General features: G+C 39.6%; 1 protein-coding gene across 5 annotated transcripts; it reads left to right on the top strand.

Moving 5' to 3' along the window:
- Positions 1-231: 231 nt before the first annotated feature.
- Positions 232-24,364, top strand: kif1ab (kinesin family member 1Ab). Of its 5 annotated transcripts, XM_044368639.1 has the most exons (49): positions 232-693; positions 1,868-2,044; positions 4,477-4,550; positions 4,841-5,020; positions 5,213-5,281; positions 5,463-5,641; positions 5,791-5,902; positions 6,184-6,261; positions 6,399-6,464; positions 6,554-6,571; positions 6,674-6,752; positions 6,848-6,926; positions 7,310-7,452; positions 7,639-7,677; positions 8,733-8,932; positions 9,097-9,176; positions 9,771-9,846; positions 9,979-10,058; positions 10,159-10,265; positions 10,419-10,502; positions 10,781-10,961; positions 11,133-11,205; positions 11,327-11,417; positions 12,914-13,062; positions 13,795-13,973; positions 14,755-14,892; positions 15,021-15,139; positions 15,287-15,372; positions 15,608-15,743; positions 15,873-16,056; positions 16,398-16,488; positions 16,672-16,790; positions 16,886-16,941; positions 17,335-17,443; positions 17,587-17,653; positions 17,912-17,996; positions 18,098-18,203; positions 18,539-18,562; positions 18,716-18,830; positions 18,981-19,114; positions 19,253-19,314; positions 19,411-19,556; positions 19,833-20,024; positions 20,159-20,230; positions 21,641-21,750; positions 22,752-22,871; positions 23,055-23,247; positions 23,363-23,481; positions 24,271-24,364. In XM_044368639.1, exons 2-49 carry the CDS (start codon positions 1,939-1,941, stop codon positions 24,335-24,337), a joined length of 5,172 nt encoding a protein of 1,723 aa, XP_044224574.1. In that variant the 5' UTR covers positions 232-693; positions 1,868-1,938; the 3' UTR covers positions 24,338-24,364. The 5 variants fall into 5 exon arrangements, with proteins under 5 accessions (XP_044224574.1, XP_044224572.1, XP_044224570.1 ...); XM_044368637.1 differs by lacking the exon at positions 7,639-7,677 and having other exon boundaries at positions 233-693; positions 8,802-8,932; XM_044368635.1 differs by lacking the exon at positions 7,639-7,677 and having other exon boundaries at positions 233-693.
- The last annotated feature ends 3,592 nt before the right edge of the window (positions 24,365-27,956 follow it).

Below are 27,956 nucleotides of genomic sequence, written 5' to 3'. Positions count from 1 at the left end.
AAGCAAGAGTCACAATTTAAGCATAATTCATAAAGAAAGAAATAATAACACAACTGTCTCTCAGGTTCCTGACTCTCACATTTCTGGTCTCTTTATGTCTTACTCTAGTCTGTTATTATCACCCATGATTTGTCTGTCTGAGGCCTATTACATACCCCTGTTGCTCCCCCCCCCCCCCCCCCCCCCCTCCTCCTCTGTGCTGTGCCTCTCTGTACTGCATCGCTCTGCCTCATGGCTGCCTGCCGCTGCTGATGATGCTGATGCTGATGTCATCACCGCCTCCCAGCATCCCTGGCACAGCAGCACCGCCATTTCCCCTATTTTCAGACTGACCGACTGGCGGGCGGACGGACTGACGGCGGGCCGCTGGAGCATCCCGCACCCATCCTCCTGTTTATACATCTTTCCCGGTGCTCCTCCCTCCTGCTGTCTCCCACTCTCCTCTCATTGACGCACCGCTGCGTTTCAACGCTCCAGCGCAGGCAGACTCACCTCTCGACTTCCCCCGGCGGATTCTCCATGTATGGATGCGCCCAAAGAGGGGATGTTGTAGGCTGACCAAAGACAGAGAAAGGCAAAAAAACATACAGGCTGCTGAGGAGAATCGAGAAGGAGGCACCGGAGAGGATCCTGGCGCTGTTGTGAATGGGCAGAGGATTCACCCTCTGCGGTCGTCGCGTCTGAGCTGCTGAGGTAAGATACGGCTCCTCCGCTCCGTGATGAGATGTTTTTCACGGCACAGCATCGGTGCCAAAGGGTGTCACGCCTCGAGGAGGACAGTCTGTGTCTGTGTTTGTGATTTTCAGGCCTTCTGTACATGTTAGACAGGTAAATACGGACGATGCGTCAGGGGCTTTTAATGTTTGATGTCTCTGCTGTCAACAATTGTCTTTTAAAAATCCATCTTTCGAGAAATTTACACCCCCGGTCCCCCAGATCAATTAGATAAAAGCCCTAAATGCAATTAAAGCTTTTATGATGTGTGCTGACCTCCTTTCTGACGCAGTGTTTGGTGATTTGATTTCTGTGCCGTACATGTTTACGCGGCCTGTTTTTGAGGTGCGGCAGGCAAAGGAAGATGGAGGAGGCAATATTTACATGGCTTAGGATATAAATATTAACAGTCTTTACCGCAGATGTCATGTCAGATTTGTGTCCTTGCCTCATTTATTCTGGGTAGAGAATAAGTTTTAATAAAGATGTTCAAGAGGAATTGTGTTTTTCATCGGCTGAGGTTGGGAAGATGGATGTTATGTGCGCTGCGCAGTGTTGAAGCAAACATACCGTTATAAAATCATCATGCATGATCATTAACACAGAAAAAAGATAGAAGACAACTAAACAGATGCCAACAAAACCAGCAAATTATTCTAAAAAAGCAGCAACAACAACAGCACAGCAAAAAATTGAAGTAGCCTATAAGCAGGAATGTGTTTTTTTGTTTTGGTGTGAAGCAGTGAGGAGATGCAGTTTATCACAAGGCCTCAGCAAAGAGTAAGCAGCCATTTTACTGTATAATAACAGGAATGCTGATGATCTTCCTGCCAAGAGATGGTCCATCATTTACTCAGCGTGATTCAGGAGCTGCAAGTCTTTGCCTGAAGCCAAACTGACTGTGATTATTGGGCCTGAAAATGGAGAATGGGTCAGCTGTTTGAGCCCCTCAAGGCCCTGTTTTAAATATTTAGCAACAACAAGCCATTCATAACTGAAATTATCACTGTTAATTTGATATAATATAGATATTCAGCCTTATTCTATATATGGCATAAAGATGTAATGATAAGGTGCTTCATATACAGTGCAAAACAAAAACATCCGTCAGGCCTGTCCTGTATTAAATCCTTCTCATCGTCTACCTGTGCAGGTGCCAGACGTGTGTCTGTGTAGCCACACAGATCTTCAGCTACTTCGCTTGCTCCCACACCCACCTGTAACATGGCGGGGGCTTCAGTGAAAGTGGCAGTGAGGGTCCGACCCTTCAACTCCAGAGAGATGGCGAAGGATAGCAAATGCATCATTCAGATGTCAGGAAACACCACAAGTGAGTATGAATCCAGATGTTTCCTCAGAAATGATTGGACTGCTGTTTTTGATGGTACGGCTGTAAGAGATAAATTAATTGATGGATGAAGATGTGAATAAATGTTACATATTGTGTTAAGAGATTATGTGGATCCTGCTTTGCACATTTTGACCAGCACACTTTGTTTTTGCTGTAATGGGAGCAAAAGAGGTGCACATTGATCGTTCCTTTGCTGTCATGGCACCTAAACTCTGAAATGGTCTGCCTGAGGAGCTCAAACTAACCAAATCATTTTCTTCTTTTAAATCACTTCTTAAAACGTATTTTTATGTCTTTTATGCTTGCCGTCTGCTTGACAGGTTTCTGCCTTTTTATTTGTGTATCTCTGCTTTTTGTTGTTTGCTGGGTGTAAATCACTTTGTAACAGTGGTTACAAAAGTGCTATATACATAAACTGTATTATTATTATTGTTATAAAATTTCAGTAAATATATTTAATATTTCTCCTAATTCATTTAAAACCACAATATCTAGTATTTGAACATTTTTAAGTTTGCTGCCCCTAGTGGTCGTATCAAAGAAGACATTGACCCAGTGATGCTGGACTAAAATGGACTAAAAGCAGCAAAACCTTATACCTTAAGAATAATTTGAAAGACACTAAAGTCACAGAAAAATATAAACAAAGAGACTTAAAATAAAATGCACATTTGGATGACTGAATCAGGAAATGTGATATGATACATGTAAACATGCAATGAACCATACATACTGTATATAATGTGTAAAATACTGCAGTGATGTGTTGCTTCCTTTTTTAAGGATTGCAGTGATACGATTCTTTGTCTTTACTCCCAATAAGGGATTATTGATTATTGGAAACAGATAACAGAAACCATTTTATCATTCGGATTGTAAAAAAGATGATTGGGATTTTTTCTGTTGTCGATTCTTAAACTTAAATTGATCTGTAATAGATTCTGAAAATGACAATTGTTGACGAGTTCTCCAGTGAGGTGATTTTTCAGTCTGCTAACCTGAATCACAACATGTTCATATAAATAATTGATACACGGCTGTAAGGTCGTATATGAGGTGATGGCTGTATGTATGGTCGACCTGTTTATGACTCATGATTTTAGAGTGTGAAACACAGAGGTGAAAAGCTGTTCTGATGCAGGTTTGATCATATTCCTGTGACCTACATTGAGGCAAGTTTAGCATTTCGCCTCAGCTATTTGTCTCTCAGGCAGCTTTGCCCTCCAGCAACCAGAGAGTGGGCAGGGAGGCACGCAGCATCTTGGCAGCTAAGGAATGAAACAAAAGCTTCAGTCAAGCCTGGCGACTGAAGCCTGTCAGTGTGTGTAGGATGTAGCGACCGCTGCAGCTCTGTTCTCTCATCATAGGAGCTGCAGGGACCAACAAGGCCTCCTTGTTCTGGTTGAACCCAGACACAGAGTCAGCTGATACAAGTGAAGGAGAAAGGGACGAGTATTTCAGCCCGTTGTGCCTGTCGGTGTTTTTAATGATCTCATTAGAGCCAAAGATGCAAACTTTCATTATTTCAACTCATTACCTTCATTGACTCTGAATGTGAGCGCTCACAGCTTCCAACGCTGATTGTCTTCAGATATTTTTCTGCATTATGGTCACACTGTGTCGTTCAGCTTGAGTGCCTGTTCTGTCAGGCTTTCCAGAAACATCAGCAGGACGTTGCTGCTGCTATGTTGAACTTTTCCACAGGAGGAGATGCAGTGGATTCAATTTACAGCTAAAAGCGACTGCTAATGCTCAGTTCTTGTTTCATTTTCCACATGCGCTACACCCTCCTCTCTTTAAAAAGGATGAGTGGTGCATTTAAAATTGCTGCTATTGATACTAACTGTAATATAGTCTCCTCTCTCTGTGTTGATGAAGTTTTGTACCATTTTTATGGTGGTACATTGCTTTATAGATACCGACAAACAAACTGAGCTGTAGGACAGGCTTTAGTTTAGTCATACTTATTATAGATATGTTTGTATCTTGACCACTTGTCCACCAGGATGCCTGAACTTTGTGGATAAGTTCTTTAGAAATAATCACATAAAATAATTTTAGATAATCAAGATGACAAGACACAGCTTGATTGAACTGATCATGATGGAACATTTTTTTAAAATGTGGTCATTTAAATTGGATGTGTGTGTGTGTGTGTGTGTGTGCGTGTGTGTGTGTGTGTGTGTTAGGACATGGTAATGGCTTGGTCGAGGAGTGAGGAGACAAATTGTGTGAGAGAGCCTGTTTGTGTTGAAAGATGTTTTCACATTTTCACTCCTTGGCATCCTTCACCTAATGGAGAGCTAACAGTGAGGAAACTAGAATCAAATCATGTACATTAGAGTGTCTGAGTGTGAATATTTTCATTTTGACGCCTTTAACTTGCACTTATCTGTTTTTCTCTGTTTTAGCAATCCTGAACCCCAAACAGCCGAAAGAAAACAAGAGTTTCAACTTTGACTTTTCGTACTGGTCACACACCACGGTGAGTTTCACTGCATCATTCAGTTTTTACTGCTTTTAGCAACTAAATACATGTACTATTAGTCAGGTTAGTAATTCTCAACCATAACTGAGGAGAAATGCTGATCTGATTTGTTTTTATTCAACTACATGGTGTAAAAATGTGTTTGCTTGAGCACCCAATGTGTTTTTGATGTCCAAACTTTTTTTTGGGTCAGTTTATTTCAGTTAAATTATTTAAAAATGATGACTTTCTGTCTCTCCCAACTTTTTTTTTTGTGTACTTCCACTCCGTTCCCTCCATATCTGCAGCCTGAGGACATCAACTATGCGACCCAGATGCAGGTGTACAAGGACATCGGCGAGGAGATGCTGCTTCATGCCTTTGAAGGCTACAATGTGTGCATATTTGCATACGGACAGACAGGAGCAGGCAAAAGCTACACTATGATGGGACGACAGGAGAAGGACCAGCAGGGGATCATACCTCTGGTAATATAGGATAGAGTGTCAACTGACAACCAAACACATGACTTTAAAAGCAATTGAACTCATCAATGAATACAATAAACTAGACAGTGAAGTTATAGAAAATAGATATCTATAAACTAAGACAAAAGATTTTGCATTTTAGTGTAATCCAAATACATTTTGACCACAACAATCTGTTTTTATGTTTTCTAGCTTTGTGAGGACCTTTTCACCAAGATCAGTGACAGCAATATTGATAACAGCATGTCTTATTCTGTGGAGGTGAGTGAAACATTACATTGGCAGTCTTTCTCTAGCAGATGGTGCTGCAGTGAACAGATATTACAGAAGGCCAACAAATAACTTCTAAAAATCTTTTATGACTGATAAAAAATATATATAATTCATATAAGATACTTATAATCTTTAAAAAATTAGATAATCGCCTCTTGCCCTCCTCCAGGTGAGCTACATGGAAATCTACTGCGAGCGCGTGCGTGACCTGCTGAACCCCAAGAACAAAGGGAACCTGCGTGTCAGAGAGCACCCTCTGATGGGACCCTACGTCGAGGATTTGTCCAAACTAGCTGTCACATCCTACAATGACATCCAGGATCTGATGGACTCTGGAAACAAGGCCAGGTAACAGAGCGAGACTGAACGTTAATGACGGACTCCTCTCATGATCAATAGATAGATTATAAATTATGGATGGATAGAGCAGATAATGATAGATGGACATAATATTTTTGATCAGCATTGTGCACCTAAAGCAGAATTTTTTTTTTCAGGACTGTGGCTGCTACCAACATGAACGAGACCAGCAGCCGCTCCCATGCTGTCTTTAACATCATCTTCACACAGAAGAAACATGATGCGGATACGGACAACACATCAGAAAAGGTTCAGACACCAAACTCAGCTCAACAAATCAATAAGAAAAGTAGTTTCCCCAAACTGAACCTTGTTGCAGTGCCGCCGCTGTAAGAGAGATGTTACGAGGCAGAAATGATTTTACAGCTTTTATGACCTGAGTGGAGGCCATCTGTGGTGTATTGATTGATAACCAGCACTTTACTGCTAGTCCTCCGAGTGCAGTTTCAGGTGAAATGTGTTAGCTGTGGTGGGTGTTTATTATTTTTCATACGGAGCAATTTTTTTTTGAAAATACTGTATTATCACAGGTCAGCAAGATCAGTCTGGTGGACTTGGCTGGCAGTGAAAGAGCCGACTCAACTGGAGCTAAAGGAACCAGACTGAAGGTGAGCGGAGATGGTTGTTTTTGAGTGTTTGTAGTATTTCTGCATACAGGGGAGAGAGGAATATATTTTTAAAGTGATTCTTTTTAAGGAATATTTCAATGCTTCACATGACTGACGTTTATTTCTTTGTAATGCAGGAAGGAGCAAACATCAACAAATCTCTGACCACACTGGGGAAAGTTATTTCTGGTCTAGCTGAACTGGTGAGTTGTCATCAAAAATAAACTGCTGCCAATCCTTATTTCCTGTTGTTCAAGTAACAAATGTCGGCATTTTTCTTTCACCCTGACAGGACTCAGCACCGAACAAGGTTCGTAAAACAATCTATCACATATCTGAAAAAGCAAATAGGATTAATTCAATATTGTGTCCGAGGCGATTTGCAAATAACTTTCATTATTTTTGTGTACAGAACAAGAAAAAGAAGAAGGTGGAGAGTTTCATTCCATACAGAGATTCAGTTCTGACTTGGCTACTGAGGGAGAACTTAGGTCTGTAATACAAGAAATATAATAAACCTTTGTTTAAAACAAGATCAAGTCCTTTTCTGCAACAATTTATGCATGGTTTAATCTTCTGTTTTTAGGAGGAAACTCTCGTACAGCCATGGTGGCTGCACTCAGCCCTGCTGACATTAACTACGATGAAACCCTCAGTACCCTCCGGTGAGAAAAATGTCAATGACCTCTCTTTTTAAAGATCATTAAATATGAGGTTTCTCGAGGGGAGGGAACATCATTTTGAAGTTAATGCCACATTTACACCAAAGGTGTCAACATGTAGATAAGATGAGCTCATTAGAATTGGGAGCATTTTTCTGCATTAATTTACATATTATTGAGGAAAATGGGCAATATGTGGCACAGTGGACTCTTTCCAGTCTTTGCAATGACTGTGTGGCATCTTATCAAATGCATACAACATTGTTTCTGTACTATTCTCTTCTCAGATGTGGAATTTACAGTCTTGTCTTTAATCTGTCACTGTATGGAGAGACAGAGGATTGCTTTCAATTGTCTCTTAACCTCCGTGGCTTCCGTCCCTCCAGGTACGCTGATCGTGCCAAACAGATCCGCTGTAACGCTGTGATCAACGAGGACCCCAACAACCGCCTGGTGCGTGAGCTGAAAGAGGAGGTGGCTCGCCTCAAAGACCTGCTGTACGCTCAGGGCCTGGGAGACATCATAGAGAGTGAGTGAAACATAGAAGATGCTCATATATAAAAGCAAACACACAATTACACAGACAAACCTGCATTGAGACCTGCTTTTGTACAGGTTTGTTTTTCTCTCTGTACATTCGGGAAGGAGGATGATAGTAAAACTTGAAGTGTGGGTGTCTCTCACACACAGTCTCTTCTCTCCTCTGTCCTATCAGCGTATCGCTGCCCCGGCCCGGTCATCACTGGTTTGAAATGTGTGTATAACTCTTGCAAGCCTGCGCTTTGCAAACTAATAGAAATGAATCCTGAGCTGGCCTTCCTCCTGCACCACACCAGAGACCTGACTAACAACCCCAAGAGACTATATGTCAAGTCAGACAAAACATAGATTAAATAGAAAATATATTATAATTATTTAGAGCAACACTAAAATCATGACGTTGTTGCTGTAATCTATTACTTCTTCTCAGGAATTCTGCAAAATGGCCTCCTTTTTCTTCCCATTAGTTCTGGTTTCCATGTTTTCTCTCTCTTTTTTAATTACAAAAGCTCAACATCCAAATAATTTCATTGTTATAACACAGTTTTAAATTGGTTTGGAATCTTGCAACTCGTTAAGAATCTGTTCTGCTCGACTCTTTGTTTCTGTTCTGTATTGCACAAAAAGATTCAAAGCCAGGGTTGGCATAAAGCATGCAATGTTTTACTTTGCTTTACTAGTGATCATGGAAGAAAGGACTGACTGGGAGGACGCCATTTTAGATTGCTGAGAAGCTCTTTTCTCTGCATCCTGGTTCTCTGTGTGTGGGGTTAATTGAAGCTGAGTCAGAAGCTAAGTAGCCTGCACTGCCAGGAGCCATGCAACCAAAAGCTAAACATCTCACAGACATGACATGAGGACATGCCCCAAATCAAAAAAAACCTCAGCCTGTAATTGGTCTATATGCATTGTAGTGATGTATATATTTTCAGTTTACTTTCTCATAACCATGCTTGCGAGCTTGTCGAGTATGTCTGTGTAGTCTGAGAAAAAAAGCGTCTCCTTGGCATTTTGTTTAAGTTGCTCTTTTCTCTCTGTTTGCGATGGCTCTGCTTCTTTGATCCATTATTTGAGCTTTCTCTCCTTTTTTTGTACTCCTCCCTGTCGTTCCCCCATTTTGTTTCCTTTTTTTATCCGTTTCTCTGCGTGTACCTCACAATCCCCCGATGTCTCTCCTCAATTACCCGGCGTCTGCTCCTACCTTCCGTCTGTCCTTCCTCCCCTCTTTCTCTCTTGCTCTCTTCCACACGACGCCTCTCTCTCTGGCAGACCTGTGCGATTACAAGAACTTTGTGAACAATCGCCAGGCTGTCAATCAAGGGGGTGATCTCTCCACAGTGACCAATGCCATGACGGGAATGAGCCCCTCCCCCTCGCTCTCGGTCCTGTCCAGCCGCGCCGGGTCCATCAACAACCTCCATGATCGCATCTTCAGCCCAGCCAGTGAAGAGGCCATTGAGAGGCTCAAGGTAGGAGAGATGTAGAGATGTGAAATGTTCACTGTGGCGAGGTAGAGTTCGGGATATGTTAGTGAAACAAAATAAAGGTGAGTGGGGATGAAAAGTTGATAAATGTGGTGGGAGTGGTCCTTGTAAGTAAGAGAATGAGCAAAGTGTCTGTATTTGACCAACAGGAAACGGAGAAAATCATCGCAGAGCTCAATGAGACCTGGGAAGAGAAGCTGCGACGTACTGAGGCGATTCGTATGGAGAGGTCGGTCAAAAATATTCATGCATGGTTTTACAGCATTTATTTAGATGTAAGACTTGACCTCTACTCTCATTCTCGCAACCTCCTCATGTACATAGCAATAGGGATGGTCAGTTCTTACTTTATTATATTGTGTATTATTATATTTAACCATTTAACAACCTGACTTTTGGGTAAGTCAACCCAAATGAAGACAAATGGACTGTTTTTGAGTCTTAGACTCTTACAATAAATTTAGTTTTTCAAGGTTTTATTACATTGTTGGACTGCAGGACTGCTTTGAAGATTTTAAGGCTTCAGTTGTCTACCCTGCCGTGCATTGTACCTGGATTATTTTCATGACAGTGTTCTTTTTGGAAATGACTGAAAAGATTAGTCTATGTCTTATCTGTTGATACATGCAGTACATGTTCATATTCGTGTAACTTTTCATAGTACTAGCAGTCCATCAATAGTCTATACAGTGTTATGTTATCATTCCATGAGGTCAAAATCATCTCACTTCACATTTTCAAATCCTGCTTTTTTACAGCTCTGACCTTAATATTGTCTGTATGAACACACGTTATGATGCTAACTGTGTGACTGTTTCTGCAGAGAGGCCCTGCTGGCTGAGATGGGTGTTGCCATGAGAGAAGATGGAGGCACCGTTGGTGTCTTCTCCCCGAAAAAGGTAAGATGCTGATTGCTGTTGCACGTACCTAAACCATTCAAACACCTCAATAAAAGACGTACAACACTTACTTGCCAGCTCTCCAAACTGACACAAATACTCAGCCATGTTCGTCATAATTTGCCCTTTTAGACTCCTCATCTTGTGAACCTGAATGAGGACCCGCTGATGTCAGAGTGTCTGCTGTATTACATCAAAGATGGCCTCACCAAGTAAGTTTTTCAAAGTGTTCAGTTTTAAGATTCACTTCAGATACTGTGTGTCTGTGTTTCAAGGGATTTGTCTCAATTTAATTACCTTATCTTCTGTCAGGGTTGGCCGTGAAAATGCCAAGACTCGCCAAGACATTGTTCTCAGCGGCCATTTTATCAAAGATGAACACTGCACCTTCAGCAGCACCACAGGTCCTCAGGGAGAAGGTAAAGGCTGGCTGCTTTTTCTGTGACTTAGCATGTGAAATTAAAATGTTTAATAAATATACTAAAGTTTAAAATATATTAAAAATCAAACCCAGCATCTGTTTATATTATATATTTAATTTGTAACGGTTTTATAAATCTTTTGTGGAACAGGCTGTGTCATCCTGGAGCCATGTGAAGGGTCAGAGACGTACGTCAATGGAAAGAAAGTGACTACACCTATCGTCCTGCGGTCTGGTATGTGTGCAGCTTTTATGAAAAAAGGTGGAAAACAAAGCAGTTGTGCCTAGAAGAATAAACAGAGAACTGTATTGGGAGATGACAATGTTGGAACAAGTGCAAATGCTACCAAAGAATTTCAGTCATCTTGGAAAACATAAAAAAATGTCTGTAATTAAATCATAAATGTATCATAATAAAGATGTAATCTGTAATTAATGTCATCTTTTATGTCCTCCTTAAGGCTGTGTAACATCATGATATGATAAGACATTTTTACTTTTATGTTTTCTCAGGGAACCGCATCATCATGGGTAAGAGCCATGTGTTTCGCTTCAACGACCCGGAGCAGGCTCGGCTGGAGCGGGAGAGGACGCCGTGCGCTGAGACTCCGGTGGAGCCCGTCGACTGGGCGTTTGCACAGAGAGAGCTGCTGGAGAAACAAGGCATCGACATGAAGCAAGAGATGGAGCAGAGGTGTGTGACTGACGACATAAAAATAATGAGGATGATCGATGTTATTGTAATACTTTACTTGTAGTTTGGACTCTGTTTTGAAGATTACTGTTATAATTAGTATCATTGTTGTTGTTATTAGCATAATATGTTGCTACTGACTAGGATTAAGTCTTGTTGAATCCCTTTCAGGCTTCAGGAGCTCGAGGATCAGTACCGCAAAGAAAGAGAAGAAGCCAGTAACCTGCTAGAACAGCAGAGGCTGGTGAGTTAACGCTCCATTTGATATCATCAGATTCAAAAACATGTCATTCCAGTCTTGACATTGATATATTGTTCCATTAAAGGTGCCCTAATCCTGATCTGGATTATATGTTTTCTTTAAGGACTATGAGAGTAAACTGGAGGCTCTTCAGAAACAGGTGGATTCTCGGTATCTGGAGTCACCTGAGGAGGAAGAGGAACCTGAAGAGGAAGGTGATACTGTGACATTTAACTGTTTCTGACTTATCAAGCATTCATCTTTTGTATTTAACAAAGCTACAACTAGATTATATTCGCAATTATACAATTTATTTTTCTGATTATGACCAGTGAAGGATCTGATCACTTGAAACACATCTTCTTTACTCTAGGTTTCATTTCTTTCAGGAGTCCAAATGAACATTGAAACAGGTTTTTCTTGCTGTCATCATCCAAATTAGTCAAATCAATTCAATATCCTTTAAAGCAGTGGCAGCTGGTGACTCAGAAAAATGGGGAGGACAGGAGGATAACCAACATGGAATCTTACAACAAACCGCATCAAACTATATCATTGTCCCACCTGATGAAATCGGAGGGGTGGGGGGCAATTTTATATGCCAATAAAACAATTTGCTTGAGTGGTGTAAAGGCTGCTTCTTTAAAGACATTTAGCATATACATAATGTCTCTAAACAAAAAAGTGCTCATTTTAGCCATGGAGTGGATCAAATGTGTCATTTTACCAACAAAGTGAAATTCAAATTTATAGTACTGTTCTATTGTGACAACAAATTTATGTTCTTGTCAAAAACAGACAACATCGTATCATGGATTTGAGTCACGGATCAGATCATTACTAGGATCAGTGAAAGGGGGGAAATTCACACAACAGCCACACAGAGAGACATTTAACCATCAGAGATTAAATTAGCGATCAAAGAGACAGAGAGAGAGAAGCTGTTATCTGACATCTTCTTCTTTCTTTCATGGAGATGAAGTATTCATGTCATAACGTCCATTTGTGACTGTTGGTCATCTTGTTTGTTAGTTAACAGTCTGATATCATTAACAACAATGACAAACAAGCTAACTCTCCTGGTTGTTTCTCTAGTTGCTTCTCTCTCCAGCCTCCCCGGCAGCGTCCTGCTGCTGCTGCACTGCACAATCCAGATAATTTCTCCCATTAGCTTAACAACAGTCCTTAACAGTCCTTCCATGGATGTATAAAGAGTCCTTCAGGCTGCTACAACAAGCCAGCCGTTGCATTGGCTAACACAAGGAGCTATCTACTGCTGCTACTCTGCCTTACAGTGGAGGGAATTGAAGATGAAATCTGGAAACTATCATCGGACCAACTCAATGTCAATATTGCATTCTGGTTGTTGATTGGTAAGGGAGGACAGCCTCCCTTGGAGCGTCATTTTATGTGGCATAGCCAATCACAGATCAGCATGAAAAAAAAAAGAAATACATTGAGTCCAAAGTAAGAGATCCCGCCCTGCGGAGGACAGCAGGCACCCATCCTCCTCTGTCCCCCCCCCCCCACTCCAACTCCACCAATTGCACCCCCTGTTTTGCACCTGTTTTAACTGTTATATGGAAACCTGACTGTTGTTTTAAGACAAACTTGAAAAATTGTGAACTTATCCTTTAAGTCGATATTGACTTCCACTTAACAGCTTTATTTGATCATGTTTTATTCACATATTGTCTGTCCTGCCTGTCAGTGCCGTGGACCAAGCGAGAGACCGAGCTGGCTCTGTGGGCTTTCAGAAAATGGCGTTTCTACCAGTTCACCTCGCTCAGGGATCTGCTTTGGGGCAACGCCATCTTCCTCAAGGAGGCCAATGCTATCAGTGTGGAGCTGAAGAAGAAGGTGGGAAAACATAAAAATATGAATGCATTTCTAACAGATTTTATTTCCTTTTAGACTTAATTAAAAGAAACAGAAGACACATTTTTCTAACTAAATCTAGATCTAGTTCAATGCACTTTGCTCATTTGACTGACTAAAATCTGGCTTGTTTTACCTCAGCGTCAGCCCACTCCAAAATCATTGCACTAGTTAAGAGTAATAATTTTTAAAGTCAAATTTATTTAAATGTGATGCCAGTTCATAAAGAGTTTTTGCTCTTCAGTCTAGACTGGAAGCAGAGTGCAGAATATGAAGTGTCTGCTGGTACCTGTCAACTGTTGTGAATTTAATTGGATTTGCATCAGTGCGAGTCTCTGGAAAAGTCATTGATTGTCTAGACTCACCACAGTGGTTTATTTCCGTGAGTCATCGCAGTCTAATGCACAGTGCTCTATATCGAGTGTAGTCCAGTTAGTAAATAGGGATATAAATATGATGAGATATTATTTTGACTGTTAATACTTATTTTGACTAGTAATACTATATCAGGCCACTTCTTTGAAGGATTAGGAATTAATTTTCGCATGCTGTCAGATGTATTCTAAAGATTTCCAAACAACATGTTACTGCTGTTGTTAAAATAATAATTAACAATAATTAAGAATAGTAGAATCCTAACTTGATATTGCAGATATGATACAGTGGGACATTAAACAAGCACTTACTGATGTTTTGAGTTGTTTTCATCCACAGGTACAGTTCCAGTTTGTCCTGTTGACAGACACTCTGTACTCTCCACTGCCTCCTGATCTGCTGCCTCCCAGCGTGGCCAAAGAGAGGGAAAGACGACCTTTCCCTCGGACCATCGTAGCTGTCGAAGTACAGGATCAAAAGAACGGAGCCACACATTACTGGACTCTGGAGAAACTCAGGTACTTTGGTTTTGTCATTAAGAAAGTGGATTTGTGGATTAAAGCTGATTGTCAAGGTTCTAGTTGTTTGTCCATAAAAACATTTCATATCTCATATTCTTATCATACATTGCTGGTTATAAAATATTGATACCTATAAGATAAAAAGTAGAAATATAGATACAGTACTTGCAAAATAAACATAGCCAGACTAAACTCCTATGGGGCCCCGGGGCAAAAGTTTGTTATTGGGCCCCTATTGACCCTTACTATACATGGTAGTATTTTAGAGCTGAAATGATTAGATGATTGGCAGAAAATTAAGTAAGTAATCGAGTAATCGTTTAAGTAAAAATGCCAAAAAATTCACTGGAACCAGCTTCTCAAATGTTTCCTAATGTTTCTAGTTTTCCATGATAGTAAACTCAACATATTTGGGTTTTTGACTGTTGGTCAGACAAAAAAGTAATATGAATATGTTAACTTCAGCTTGTAATCCAGCCTGGAAAAAAAAATATAATCCACAAAGCTTTACAGAAATACTACAATTCATGTTGTCCTGTTTATATACAGATTAAAAATAATCCATGAAAGCGTGCTCCTGTTTGTCCTTCACACCCCACAGCAACCTTTCTGTCTACTACCAGATACTTTTATTTTAATTTTTTTAATATATTCTTGTAGATACTACTACTAACTTGTTTTTTATTTCAGCTCTGCCTTTGTCTCCTGTTTTGTTCTGAGCAAATACTGCTCAAGCAGGCCCTCAGGATGTTTGTTCTTTTTATACTGCCCCCTGCAGGCAGAGGCTGGACCTGATGAGAGAAATGTATGACCGTGCTGCTGAGCTCCCCAGCAGCGCTGTGGAGGACTGCGACCACGCCCTGACCGGAGGCGACCCCTTCTACGACCGCTTCCCCTGGTTCCGTCTGGTCGGCAGGTCGGTCACCAGCAGACACTTTTTCCCTCCTGCAGCCAAAATTGATTTGAATCCTGCTCTTTTATTGCTCAATAAAGGCTCAGTTAAAGTGAAAAAGCCTCATCTCTCCCCTCCCTCCTTTTCCTCAGGGCTTTTGTGTACCTGAGTAACCTGCTGTACCCGGTGCCCCTGGTACATCGCGTGGCCATCGTCAGTGAGAAGGGAGAGGTGAAGGGCTTCCTCAGGGTGGCTGTGCAGGCCATCTCAGGTGAGGTTAAAAATAAAATTTAAAACATTGTAGTGTTTGTTCAAGAATGTCTTTTCTGAAAAGAGGCTTCAGGCTGTTTTTTGAGGTTGTTTTGTATTTGAAAATGATTGATGACAGCATCTCGTTCTCTGTTTTGTCTCTCTTCAGCTGATGAAGAGGCCCCTGATTATGGTTCTGGTGTGAGGCAGTCAGGCACTGCCAAGATCTCATTTGAAGACAAACAGTTTGAGAAGGTGCTCATAGATAGTGATTTGTTTTGGTATTTTCTGACTGCTTTCTTCATGGAAGTTACAGATGTAAATTGTCATTGAAACACAATTGCAGAGGTAAAAAGAAGACAGTCAGAATATGAATATGATCTTTTAGAAGGACTTGTGACTTGGTTCTACATTATATACATAACTTAGATGCAACTTTTTCCTGCACTTGAATGTTAATGCAGGGTTAAGCTCTTGATTTCATGTCTAGTTCCAGACCGAGACGTGTCCTGGTGGTCTCCCCCACTCCAACACCTCCCAGGAGGAGCTGCGAATTGTTGAGGGAGAAGGACAGAACACGGAGATAGGAATCTCTGCAGATGAAGTCAACAACAACACCTGTGAAGGTGAGGGGGACCGGGAATTATACTATGTGTTAAAATTCTTTATGATCTGTCCCTCTATGCAAAGCCACTTCAAATTAGGTCTTAATTTCATAAGAAATCATCTAAAAAAACGTCCTCTGTCCTGTGTAGCCACCCAGGAGCCTCCCCAGAGCCCAGTGAAGAGTTTAGGTCTGGGTCTGGATCTTCCTCTGGACCTCTCTCCAGAGAAGGCTCTGTCCCACCTGAAGATTGGCAGCACCTTCACCTTCAGAGTCACCGTCTTACAGGCCTCCAGCATCTCAGCCGAGTACGCCGACATCTTCTGCCAGTTCAAGTGAGTGAGCAGCAACACTGGAGCACTGCATGTCTTGACCACAGTCTGACACACTGATCCCGTCTGTTCAGTATTAATGTGCAGTATACGCCATAAATGCTGTCGGTTTCATCCCTGTCTTTTTCACCAATGTCACTCTATGCTGTGAACCCAACCCAAAAACCCATAATCTTGACACATTATACACCAGAAAGAGTCCTCACTAGTTTACAGTTTAATGACTGCAATAAAATTACAAACTACATTTATATTTTCAGTGTTCAGATGTTTACTGATCTTAAATGTTTATGATTTGGTCACCTTGAGGTTTTCAGGTGACATAAAGTGCTTTTTTTTTTCAGCTTCATCCACCGCCATGATGAAGCTTTCTCCACTGAGCCTCTGAAGAACACCGGCAGAGGACCACCACTGGGCTTCTACCATGTACAAAATGTAAGAATTGAACAACACATTCAGTCCGATTTATCAATTAATATTACTGATTTCTACATACACATCTGTTACACCGTATTTTTAAATATTGCTAATGACTGTGATAACGCTGTTTCTATGTCACATTGGTTAGTTATGAACTAGTTGTCAACAAACAAGGTTTGGATGATTCTCTTCTGTTAGATCACGGTGGAGGTGACCAAGTCTTTTGTTGAGTACATCAAGACTCAGCCCATCGTCTTCGAGGTGTTTGGCCACTATCAGAAACAGCCTTTCCCTCCTCTCTGCAAAGACCTGATCAGGTCAGAAGCACTTTCAATCAGCTAATGGTTAACTATGAGTTGATATTTTTAGATGGAAAGAAAGTTTCTTGACGTTTGGTGTCTTCATCTTTTAGTCCACTGAGACCTACCAGGAGGCAGTTCCCCAGAGTGATGCCCTTGTCCAAACCAGGTTAGCAGCAGAGCCGAAAAGTACATAAAACATCATGAGCATCATATGTGATCATATGTGATATATTCCGTTGTGTATAAAGTTTATGACTCCTAAAAGGCATAAAACCTAAAGTTAATCAATATACAATATATTAAATGCAGAAAAGCAAGCTGATCCTCAGATTGAGAAGCTGGAACAATCTTGTATTTTCCCTTGAAAAATTACTCAGATCTGTCATCCATTAATGTCAGGATCAGCCAGTCAGTCGACTCATCATTTCAGCATCAGTTCAAATGGTCCTTGCTTAAGATGAATGATTGAATCATTTGATATTCTGTTCAGCTCAGTTCAGTCTGATATACACTGTTCCAGTCTGTCACACATTAATCTGTTCTCTGTTCGTTCTCTCAGTGCCGGCCACCAAGCTCAGCACTCTGACTCGTTCCACCGCAGGACCTTGTCACGCCAAATACGACCTCATGGTCTTCTTTGAGATCTGCGAGCTGGAAGCAAATGGAGAGTGAGTCGCATCTTTATTGATTGTGTTGCAGTAGATCACATACACAAAAAATACCCTTTTAATACAAACTGTTTAGGGCAGTTCATATCAGCTACAAGGTGAAGTTTTCACTTTTAATGTGCTGATTATTTTCTTGTCTCTAGCTACATCCCTGCTGTTGTTGACCACAGAGGTGGGATGCCCTGCCATGGCACATTCCTCTTGCATCAGGTCTGACCACATCTCACATAATGACCGTCATATGTCCTAATTACGTATTCAAAGACTCTCTTTTCAATATCGTAAACTAAAATATATACAGTATATTTAAAATTTCTTCAAAATTGTAGTGCTAAAGCATAAAGCGTGAAAAAAAATTACAACCAAACTAAAGCAAAACCAAGCCGTTGTTCTCCTTGATGATGTGTATTCAGCCTGTCTTCACCACCAACAAACTAGTCGACTTTCTGCCTTTTCTGGACTCCACAGGGCATTCAGAGGAGGATCACAGTTACCATCGCTCATGAAACAGGAAATTATATTGAATGGAAAGAGGTTAAGGAGCTGGTTATTGGTGAGTAAATGTCAAAAGCATCTTTAGTCTGTCAGATTTTAGTGGCAGGAAATCGGAAATCAAAAACCAAACCAATCTCATCATGACTCGTTTGACCTCAGGTCGCATTCGAAACACCCCTGAGGCTGATGAGACCATCATAGACCCCAACATCCTTTCTCTCAACATCCTGTCCTCCGGATATTTCTGGCCAAAACATGATGACAAGTATGCATTTTAGGCAGATTTATAATTAATTGATTTCTAAAATGTTATTGTTTTCTCTCTCTATATTTACCTCTTGACATATTTTAGCTCATCAATAATATTTTCCTCTTTTCATTTGTTTACAAACTTGTATTATCTAAACAGATTAGATGCTTTGTTTGTTATTTTTTTTAACATTGCTTCAACATGTCTTTTATAATCTAATATAATTTTGCTTCAATGCACTTTTTAAGTTTGCATGGATCAATTTAGTTTGCTGAGTTTAAACTTTTAACATTTACAGTTAAAAGTTTCTAACTCGTGTCCTGTTTCTCTTTATTCTTCATTAATGGCAGCGTCTCCTTGGGAGTTGATCATAGGTATAATGACAATCTTTTTTTTTTTTTATCCTTTCAATTTGTTTCTGCTAACAAAATGTCAGTTTTGCTCACAGGCTTTTCATGAGGTTCACACTTTTCTTCTTTCAACGATATGCAGATGATAGATGATAACGTTTATTTTTCTCATGCCAGAACTTTCTACCGATTCGAGGCAGCATGGGACAGCTCCATGCACAACTCTCTCCTTCTGAACAGAGTTACTCCTTATGGGGAGAAGATCTACATCACCCTCTCTGCTTATCTAGAGGTACTAGATTTTTTTGTGTGGACTTCTTAAAAAACATCCTGTCAATGATCAAAATGAACATTTATTTAAAACTGAAAGCAGTTTGTAACTAGGCACTTTGCTTTACCCTTATGGATTATAATTTGTTAATGTTCTATATATTTTAACTAGATGGAGAACTGCACTCAGCCGACAGTGATCACCAAAGATTTCTGCATGGTGTTTTACTCCCGTGACACGAAGCTGCCAGCCTCCCGCTCTATCAGAAACCTCTTCAGCACTGGTTGCCTCAGGCCCTCTGAGAGGTACAGATTAATGGATTCATACAGTCTGAATCTTACACTGATTCTTGATTAGAAGACTAAAATGTATTTTTTTGTTAAATTGCTAGTTGAACCAGTTACTTCCCCCTCAAATGCAAATTTTGTCCCTTTCCTTCTCAGTAACCGTGTCACCGGAGTCTATGAGGTGACTCTCTGCCATGTGGCGGACAATGGAAGTCCAGGTTAGATCAGGTTAATCAATAAAAACAATCAGAAACAAAGTAGGTTTTGTTTTTTTATGATTAAAAAACGTGGATTGTTTTCATCCTCTCCTCCAGGCATGCAGCGTCGTCGCAGGCGCGTGCTGGACACCTCGGTGGCGTACGTCAGAGGAGAGGAGAACTTGGCTGGATGGAGGCCTCGCAGCGACAGCCTCATCCTTGACCACCAGTGGGAGCTGGAGAAACTCAGCTTACTGCAGGAGGTGAGTTTTTAGATGGAAGGAGGTCGTAAGATAGCTGACACCTAGAAAAGATAAGTTTGGGTTTGACTAGCCTCACAAATGCGTTAAACCAGGTATGACTCTGCAACTGTGTGTCCTAATATCAATTTACTTTATGTAGAAACAAAATTTTGAAAATACTCTTGTAAATCATCTTCTGTACGACCTACTTGAAATGTCCCTTGTCCCATTAAACACCTTGTGAGTCTTTCCAGACCACAACCAGTGAAGTAAAATTTACGTCTGCTTGTGTTTTAGGTGGAGAAGACCAGGCACTACCTGCTGCTGAGGGAGAAGCTGGAGGCGACCCTGCAGGCAGGACAGGACGCGCTCTACAAGAGCGGCGGCGACATCAGCAACTTTGCAAAGAGTCCCATCCTCAGTCACAGTCCTGGCAGCAGCCCGGCCCCTGACAGCCCCAACCAGAGGCAGAGGGAGCTGGCTGCAAAGGTGACTCCTTGTCTTTGACGCTTCCACAAGTTCTTAATTTCACAGCTTTCGTATCAACTTATCTGTCATTTTGAGCTTTTCTTTCAGCATCGTTTAAAAAAAGCCTTTCTGTTTTTCACTCTTCTTGCTTCCAGTGTCTGCGTCTGCTGATGCACACCTTCAACAGGGAGTACAGCCAGGTGAGCAGCAGTGCCAGTGAGAGCAAGGTGAGCCCCAGCCTAGGCCCTCTAACCCGGCCCGTTAATTCTTCTGAACCTTTAGAGCTATTTAACCATAACAAAGTAATGAAGCCCTGCACTCCACCTACTCTCTGCCACTGCATCCATTCATTGATATTTTATTTATTCACAAGAGATTCCTGTCTGTCTTTTAACATTTTTTTTTCATTACCTGATTTTAATTATCTTCACCTTATATGTTCTACCTTTTTAACTACTCAGCAGACCCGAGTTAAACAGTTTTTATCAGGGTATCTGCAGATCTTTAAAAGCACTGAATTCAGTTCCCTCAAAAATAGCTCTTAGAAAGTATTTAAAAAGTCTTAAATTTTGAATATATTCTCTTGCCTGCCGTAGACAGTAATGTTAATATAGGGCCGTCAGGAGACATCTATAAATTAAAAGTGGGATTGTTTTAACAGTGGTTTGTGCCGCAAGAAGCTGTTTAATCATTTTTTGGGGAGTTTCAGTCAGCACCATTAGACCTGCAGCAAACACTGTCAGTACTGCTAGCTACAGTGGCTAGGAAGCTCATTCAATCATAATGGACAAGTAAGGCTTGCTAGCTTAAATTAATTGATTATTTTTGTTATTGGTTAATGCCTCCATTAATTTTCTGCCACTTATCTGGGTCCAGGTCATGGTAATTGATTAATGATATTATTAGGAATTATTGCTATGTACAGCTGTGAGATACTGACAAAAATATGATATATATTTAAGTAAATCTATGTATTTAATAAATAATCGTAGGACTTATTGTCCCTACTGGTTTTCCATTATTCTTTTCACGGTGCGACAGTAAAAAATTACATTCTATCATTAAAATGGTCTTAAAAAGTCTGAATTTGAATTTGGTCAACAGTGTTGAACCCCTGATTCACAAATAAATCTTTACACAAATAATATTAAGTTTGTTTGAACCAGCTTGACGAGATATTATGGATAGAACGTTTTTAATTTTTGGTTAATGTTTGACTCAGGCCTGCCGCTTAATTCTGGCTTCCAAAACTCATGCATCCATATTTTATCCCCTGAAATAATTTAGCTACTCCTCCTTCCTTACCTGACCACATCCCTCTGTAGAGACTGCAAGGCTTCTGCTAACCTGATGTTACTCCTGCATGTCCTCTTTAACATGTTAACCAGCGAGGGGCTCTTAGACATAATGAGGAATTGTGTTACGATGGTACAGAGATGGTTCTACTGTATAGAAAATGACAAATTGTCTGATTGAGGTGTTCTCTGAATGCATGTCTGTGTTGTTCGTGCTTAATCGTTTGCTGGTATGTTTTGTCTGTGTATGTATTTGTCCTTCTTGTCTTGTGTGTGCTTCTACGTGCATGATTTGTTGTGAATGTGTTTCTCTGTGTGTGTCTGTGTGTGTGTTTGTTTTAGCTCTCTGAGATGTCTGCATCGCTAATGAGAGAGTCATCGTCTTCTGGACTGAGCACGCTCACTCCGTCCTCCACCTGCCCCTCACTGGTCGAAGGACACTATGACATTAGGTATGCAACTACTGTACATAATGTTACTCCTCACAGTATCAGTTTAAAACTGTCAGCTGGTCTGTCAAGTTTCGGAATAAATAAAGATATCTTGTATTGTCAAGAACATTTAGCATCAGTTATAATCTGTGACTAGACACAAATATACTGCAACATAACTTCCATTTGCTTACATTTACTAGAAAAAACAATGTTGTTGCCCCTGTCAAGATTTTTTCAAGATGCCCTCATATTGTTGGTGTTTAGAAATGCAAATATTTCGAATATGGTTTTTATGAATTTGATGCAGGCTGAATTACTTTTGAGTGGTGTCAAACAAAACAGGAGAAGCTGACAGTGGTGCAAGATGTATTCAAATTCTTTATGTAAGTAAAACTAGCAGCACCACAGTGCCAAAATAATTCACAATTCATCAAATTATTTCTTAAGTAAAACTACCGAACAAAATATACTTAAAGTACTACTTAAAGTATCAAAAGTAAAAGTACTCATTGCACAGGTTGGCCCCTTTCACACTGTTTTATAATTATCTCTATCATATTATTGGATAGTTATTGCTGATATGTTAAAATGTAAGCAGCATTCAGTGTGGAGCTGATCAACTACTTGTCTATATTACTGGGTAGTTTAATCCTTGACAGTATTATTGTTGTCAAATAAATGTAGCAGAGTAGAAGTGAAAGTAGCATAAAATGGAAATACTTAAAATACAAGTACCTCAAAATTGTACTTGAGTATATAATGTTCTTATTCTCAGTTAGTTAATTGTCGGTAACTTGCCTTACCTGATTCACAAAGTAATGTACATTATGGCCTTAAATGCACAATAGACGTACAAAAGTACAAAATCTGTACTTTATATGTGATAAATCACTACTTAAAGTAGTATCATTAATTTCTAGACTTTCTGAATTGAGACGTTAAAAAAGGTGGCAGGTGAACAGGCCCAGTACATTCGTATATTCTTGTCACAATAAAAACTTGTTGTTAATGTTGTGTAGACACACTGATCCCAGTTCAGGAGCATCCACACCAGATCTGGACCCATACAGCCCAGTGGACAGAAAGAAAGCTCTCAGAGGATGCACTTTTGTTCCTGACATACAGGAGATTCGCGTCAGGTCAGGCTGCTCATCACAACACTCATTACTTCACTGACTGATGATTACTTGTACTAATTCACTTTAGATAAAGGCTTTAGGGTTAATTTTACCCTTTTCATCTTGTATCCATAATTAAACAAAGACGGTGGACGGGTTTTATTAGTTGCTGTCTCACATCACTTTTCTTATTATGGTTTGCAGCCCCATTGTATCAAAGAAGGGCTACCTGCACTTCCTGGAGCCCCACACCAGCGGCTGGGTAAAGCGCTACGTGGTGGTGCGCAGGCCCTACGTCTACCTGTACCGCAGCGAGAGGGACAGTGTCGAGAGAGCCATCATCAACCTGTCCTCTGCAAAGGTGGAATACAGTGAAGACAAACAGACCTTACTGCGGGTACGACCCAGTCTCAGTTCAATATTAAAACTCTTCTGAATAAGTAAATAAACATGAACCCAATGAACCAGAATGAACTTACAGTAAGTAACCTCAGAGTATTTCATGTCTTTAGACTCCCAACACGTTTGCTGTGTGCACTGAGCATCGCGGGATACTGCTTCAGGCCACCAATGATAAAGAGATGCATGACTGGCTGTACGCTTTTAATCCTCTGTTAGCCGGCACCATTAGGTGAGTGGTTGAAACAGTGTGTAATAAAGAGGGACAATTCAAGCTAAAATATCATGTAAAACTGTTAAAAAAGGCATGATGAGCCCATCTATGTTGGTCTCTTACATTTAAAATGTAACTTTTTTGGTTTCCATAGTGTTATAATGTTTTCCTAGAAAGAAACTGAATATTGTAAATTATTAGAAAGGTCCCTGGTCTGCTGTTTCTGTGTAATTTGATACTAATTATTTGGAAAATGGAGACAGTGATTAATTTATTTCCAATGAATCAATTAGCATAATACAGAGCAGTGTCTTCCTGTGACTCCTCATCACATGTTATAGCCTTGGTGTGGACAAGAGATGTGATTTTTCATATAGGATTGTTTCATTTGAAGGAGAGGTGAAATTATCGAGTATTTCACAAGAACAAGGAAAAATCACAAAAAAACATTAGTTTGTCAGCAGGCCAGCTGAAGAAAATCCAAAAATGCTGAATTTGTCCACAGACAAGAAAGGCATTAATCAAACATGGCCAATGAACTGTGCAGCATATAAATATATTTAAATGGATCTCAGTCAATTTTCAGTCATTAAGATTTTAGTAGTACTTTCTCTAGAAATTTCTCTGTAAATCAACAACTGCTTCTCAACACAATGAACTAAATATCAAATAAAAAATCAAATAATAGTCTCAGAATATTGTCTCTATTTTCTCTATATTTAGTACCAATTTACACAAGTTTTTTTTCCAGGAAACTTCCCAGGAAATCATTTGGAGATTATGTAACTTTTCCTTTGATTTCCTCAGATCAAAGCTCTCCCGGAGAAAGTCGGTCCAGTCCATGCAGTCGGTCCCGTCTGCTCAGAGGATGTGAGAGGTGGAAAACAATGAACAAACAAAACAATACAATCTAAAAGCTCCACTCATCATCCTGCTCTACTGAACATAGGCCACATAAACAAACTTATACATAAACCATTTAAATAACTTCCTGTATGATGACCGTCCCAGTCCCAAACATCACTCGATCGCTCATCCTGAAACCCAACAAAGCTGTCCTTTTCTCTTTTTGCAGTTGCTCTCAGTAGCTCCCTCGAACCCTGCATGGTGTGATCCCTCCTGACCTTTAGATGAAAACATTGAGACAAACTAACGACCCAAACCAGCTGATTAATTTACCTCTGCTGGACATTGGGACTAGTTCAGATTAGTTTTAGGTTTTCATGTACATGTAGAGCTGTAACCTGTTTGGCTACAAGTTCCTGTGTAAAAAAAGATAGATGTAAACAACTGTTTACTTTGTGATCGGCCCCTCGTTTATTCATCTTCACTGAAAAAAAGTCCCAGCTGTAAACCAACCATCATGTATTTCTAATTAATGCCATCATGTGCGGGGGGAAATGAAAACATCTCGAGCAAAAGTGTGTTAAGTGCAGGGATGACAGCACCACATACATCCTTCATATACTGTACATTACCTTAGGTTGGAATGGCTTGGTGCTCTATAGCATATAGAGTATTTGTTTCCCTGCAGAAGTTTCAGATAGCAAACAGGTAGATTGCTGTTGCTTGTCATTTAAAACACTGAAGTAGCATGAGGGATTTGTTAGGACAAAAGGGTAAGTTGTTGTTTCTGTGTCAGTTTTTTAAAAGTTGTTTAACTGGATCTTTGAATACTGAGTCTGTTGGCTAGACTGAGGCAAAATAATACAGGAGAGATAATGTCCTTGCCTTGTTTTGGGCATGTGCTTTTTTTTCTTTTCTTTTTTTTACATAATCCCTCGTGCATATTACCATAAAGGATAATAATATTTATTGTTGCTCTTGTATGTTCTCTGCACTGTTATTTATTTGTGATGGGACCACTGACCAGTTTTGTTGCATTGCACTTTATTGTCTTTATTGAGTTAATGTCTTGTATCATTTACTCAGTTGTTTTGACCAAAGTGATGTTTTCTAGTTTTAACTGTTGCAAAACATTTTCCACTGTGCAGTTGTATTAGCTGACATTTTCTGAGAAGAATAGGATTTTAAAAGAATAGTTCGTCATTTTTGGAAATACTATTATTCGCTTTCTTGCTCAAAGTTAGAGGAGAGGATTGATACTAAGGTGAATACGAAGCTGGAGCTAGCAGCTAGTTAGCTTAGCTTAGCATAAAGAATGGAAACAGGGAGAAACAGCTAGCCTGGGTTTGTCCAAAAACAACAAAATCCACCTACCAAGACCTCTAAAGCTCACCAATTAACACGTTTATTAAAAAACAAAATGTAAGAATGAGAAGTTGCAATTTTACGGGGTTATGTGCTGAAGTATTTCTTGGCCAGGTGCAGATTCCAGACTTTCCCAATCTTTATGCTAAGCTAAGCTAACCAGCTGCTGGCTCCAGCTTCAGTTGATCTTCTCATCTAACTCATGGCAAGAAAGCAAATAACAACTATTCCTTTAAACTAATCAATATGCCTAAATTGACCGAAGATAATTTATATGGTAAATACACCAGGAGGACAACTGTACTGTATGTGGTTGCTAATTTTTATCAAATAAGCACTTATTCTGTCTGTTATGGGCCAGCAGAGTTGCTACATTAAATAAGTTAGTTAGACTATTTAAGTCTCCTCTTGTAGCTAAATGGAAAGGACAATGTTGTAATTGACAATGGACCTGTAATCTGTTGAGGGCAGTTGCTTTGAGTGGGCAAGTGTGTTGTCCATGCACCAGCTAGTGCCTCCCTTTCTGCACCTCTTTTCCTTCTGTCTTTCATTTATCATTGTCTGTGATGTCAACACAGAAATTAGTTACATGTGTCTAAGATGAAGCTTTTATGTAGAGTAATAGTAGATGCTATGGATCTTTTTTATATTGATGATCAATGTCAATGTTTTGGAGAGTGAATATTATCAATGATGCTCTATAGTATGTTGGTATAGCCTGTAACAGTACAGTACAGCACTACTGTACCATTGACTGTAAATGTTGCATTTAAAAGCCAATTCCCCTCTTAGCTTTTGTACTGTAGCTGCTAGATATTTGACAGTCTGATGCTGGTGTCAGAACCTAGTACAGTATGATCAGCTTGGTGTTGTTATGACTTTTATGTCCAATGATGGTTTCTAGTTGCTTTTGTCTGTCTGCAATGTGCCAAGATGACCCCAAACTTCAGTCTTAAAATTATCAGTGGAACGTGAGTTTAACCCAAAAATCTTTATCTTGTCAGTGCTAGAATTACAATTTCATGTTTGTATTATATTAGTTTCTGTCCATTCTTGAAAGGAACACCTTCTTCTTCTTCTTCTTTTTTTTTTTTTTACATCTTATACCAAAGACATGGTCTGTCAACCATTCAGTCTTTCCAGTTTTCCTCCTGTTTCCTGTCTGACTGGTTGTGATCAGCTTTTTATCAAATCTGACCTACAATCAGTCAACAGAAAGTACTGAGGACTCTATATGCCACAGGCCAGCCAACCTGTTGAGCAATGTAGCCAAAAACTGTGAAACTTCATTCAAAATCTGACCGATGTGAATTTTGAATAATCCAAAGTAATAAGAAGGTTGTATTTTACATTTAATTTTAGAGTTGTTGTGTTTGTTTGGGAGATTTAAAATGCCCAAATTAAAACAAATTAAACAAAGAAAAAAAGTGAAATACAATACACATGTATATACATGTATACATGGTATATGTATTTTCTTTTTATGTATGCATTTACTGTCATAATTAAATGAAGAACATTTTTAAAATGACAATTATTTAGCTTTTTGTCTTTAATAAGTGAATTAATTGTTTTTCATTGTGACATGAATTGCCCATGCCACATTAAAATCAAATCACAATGTAGCTACAAAACTACACTTCACTTCATTTCTGTGTTGTGATTTAATTTTAAAATGGCAAAAAAAATTCATGTCACAATGTAAACATTTCATTCACTTTTGAGCAGCTAATTGTCATTTCATGTATTAAATGGAAATGCTTGTAACAATGTGTATTGTATTCACTTTATTTCTTTGTTAAATTTTTGTTGATTTAGCCATGTTAAATTTTCCAATGTTATTTTTTAAACAAGAAATTATATATTTCTCTGTCAGGAATGAATTAAAGGGGATTACACCATTTGTTATTTCTGAATGTTTTGGGTCATCTTGGTATAATCAGTTTTTCTTTGTTTGGTAAAATTCTCATAGATATAAACTGTATGTTGCCTACTGGAACAAAGGACAAATGGAAAGTTTTATTTATAAAATTCTTAAAATCTATTGCACTATTATTGAAGTCCATACTGCACAAAGCATCTTTATTTAATATGATTTCATAAGATGATGTTTTAAGAATGTATTTAAAAGATTGGTTTGTGTTTTAAAATGTTATGGTCCTGTCCTGAAGGAAGGAGAAACTGTGCCATTTTTGCTTCAGCAATCAAACAACTAACACTGCACCAAAATTGCATTGATTTTTTTTAGTTTACAAAATGCAGATGACTTGCAATGCTTCCAA

The sequence above is a fragment of the Thunnus albacares genome, chromosome 12 (genome assembly GCF_914725855.1).
Source record: "Thunnus albacares chromosome 12, fThuAlb1.1, whole genome shotgun sequence".
NCBI classification, from domain to species: Eukaryota; Metazoa; Chordata; class Actinopteri; order Scombriformes; family Scombridae; genus Thunnus; species Thunnus albacares.
Note: the sequence above shows the minus strand (reverse complement) of the source record. Positions and strands in the feature narration are given on the sequence as shown.

Bases quoted from the DNA above. Each gene is read 5' to 3' on its own strand.
- kif1ab (XM_044368639.1), top strand. From the start codon at position 1,939: ATGGCGGGGGCTTCAGTGAAAGTGGCAGTGAGGGTCCGACCCTTCAAC. The intron at 16,942-17,334 runs GTTAGCAGCAGA...TCGTTCTCTCAG, and splicing joins GATGCCCTTGTCCAAACCAG to TGCCGGCCACCAAGCTCAGC. The intron at 21,751-22,751 runs GTATGCAACTAC...AATGTTGTGTAG, and splicing joins GAAGGACACTATGACATTAG to ACACACTGATCCCAGTTCAG.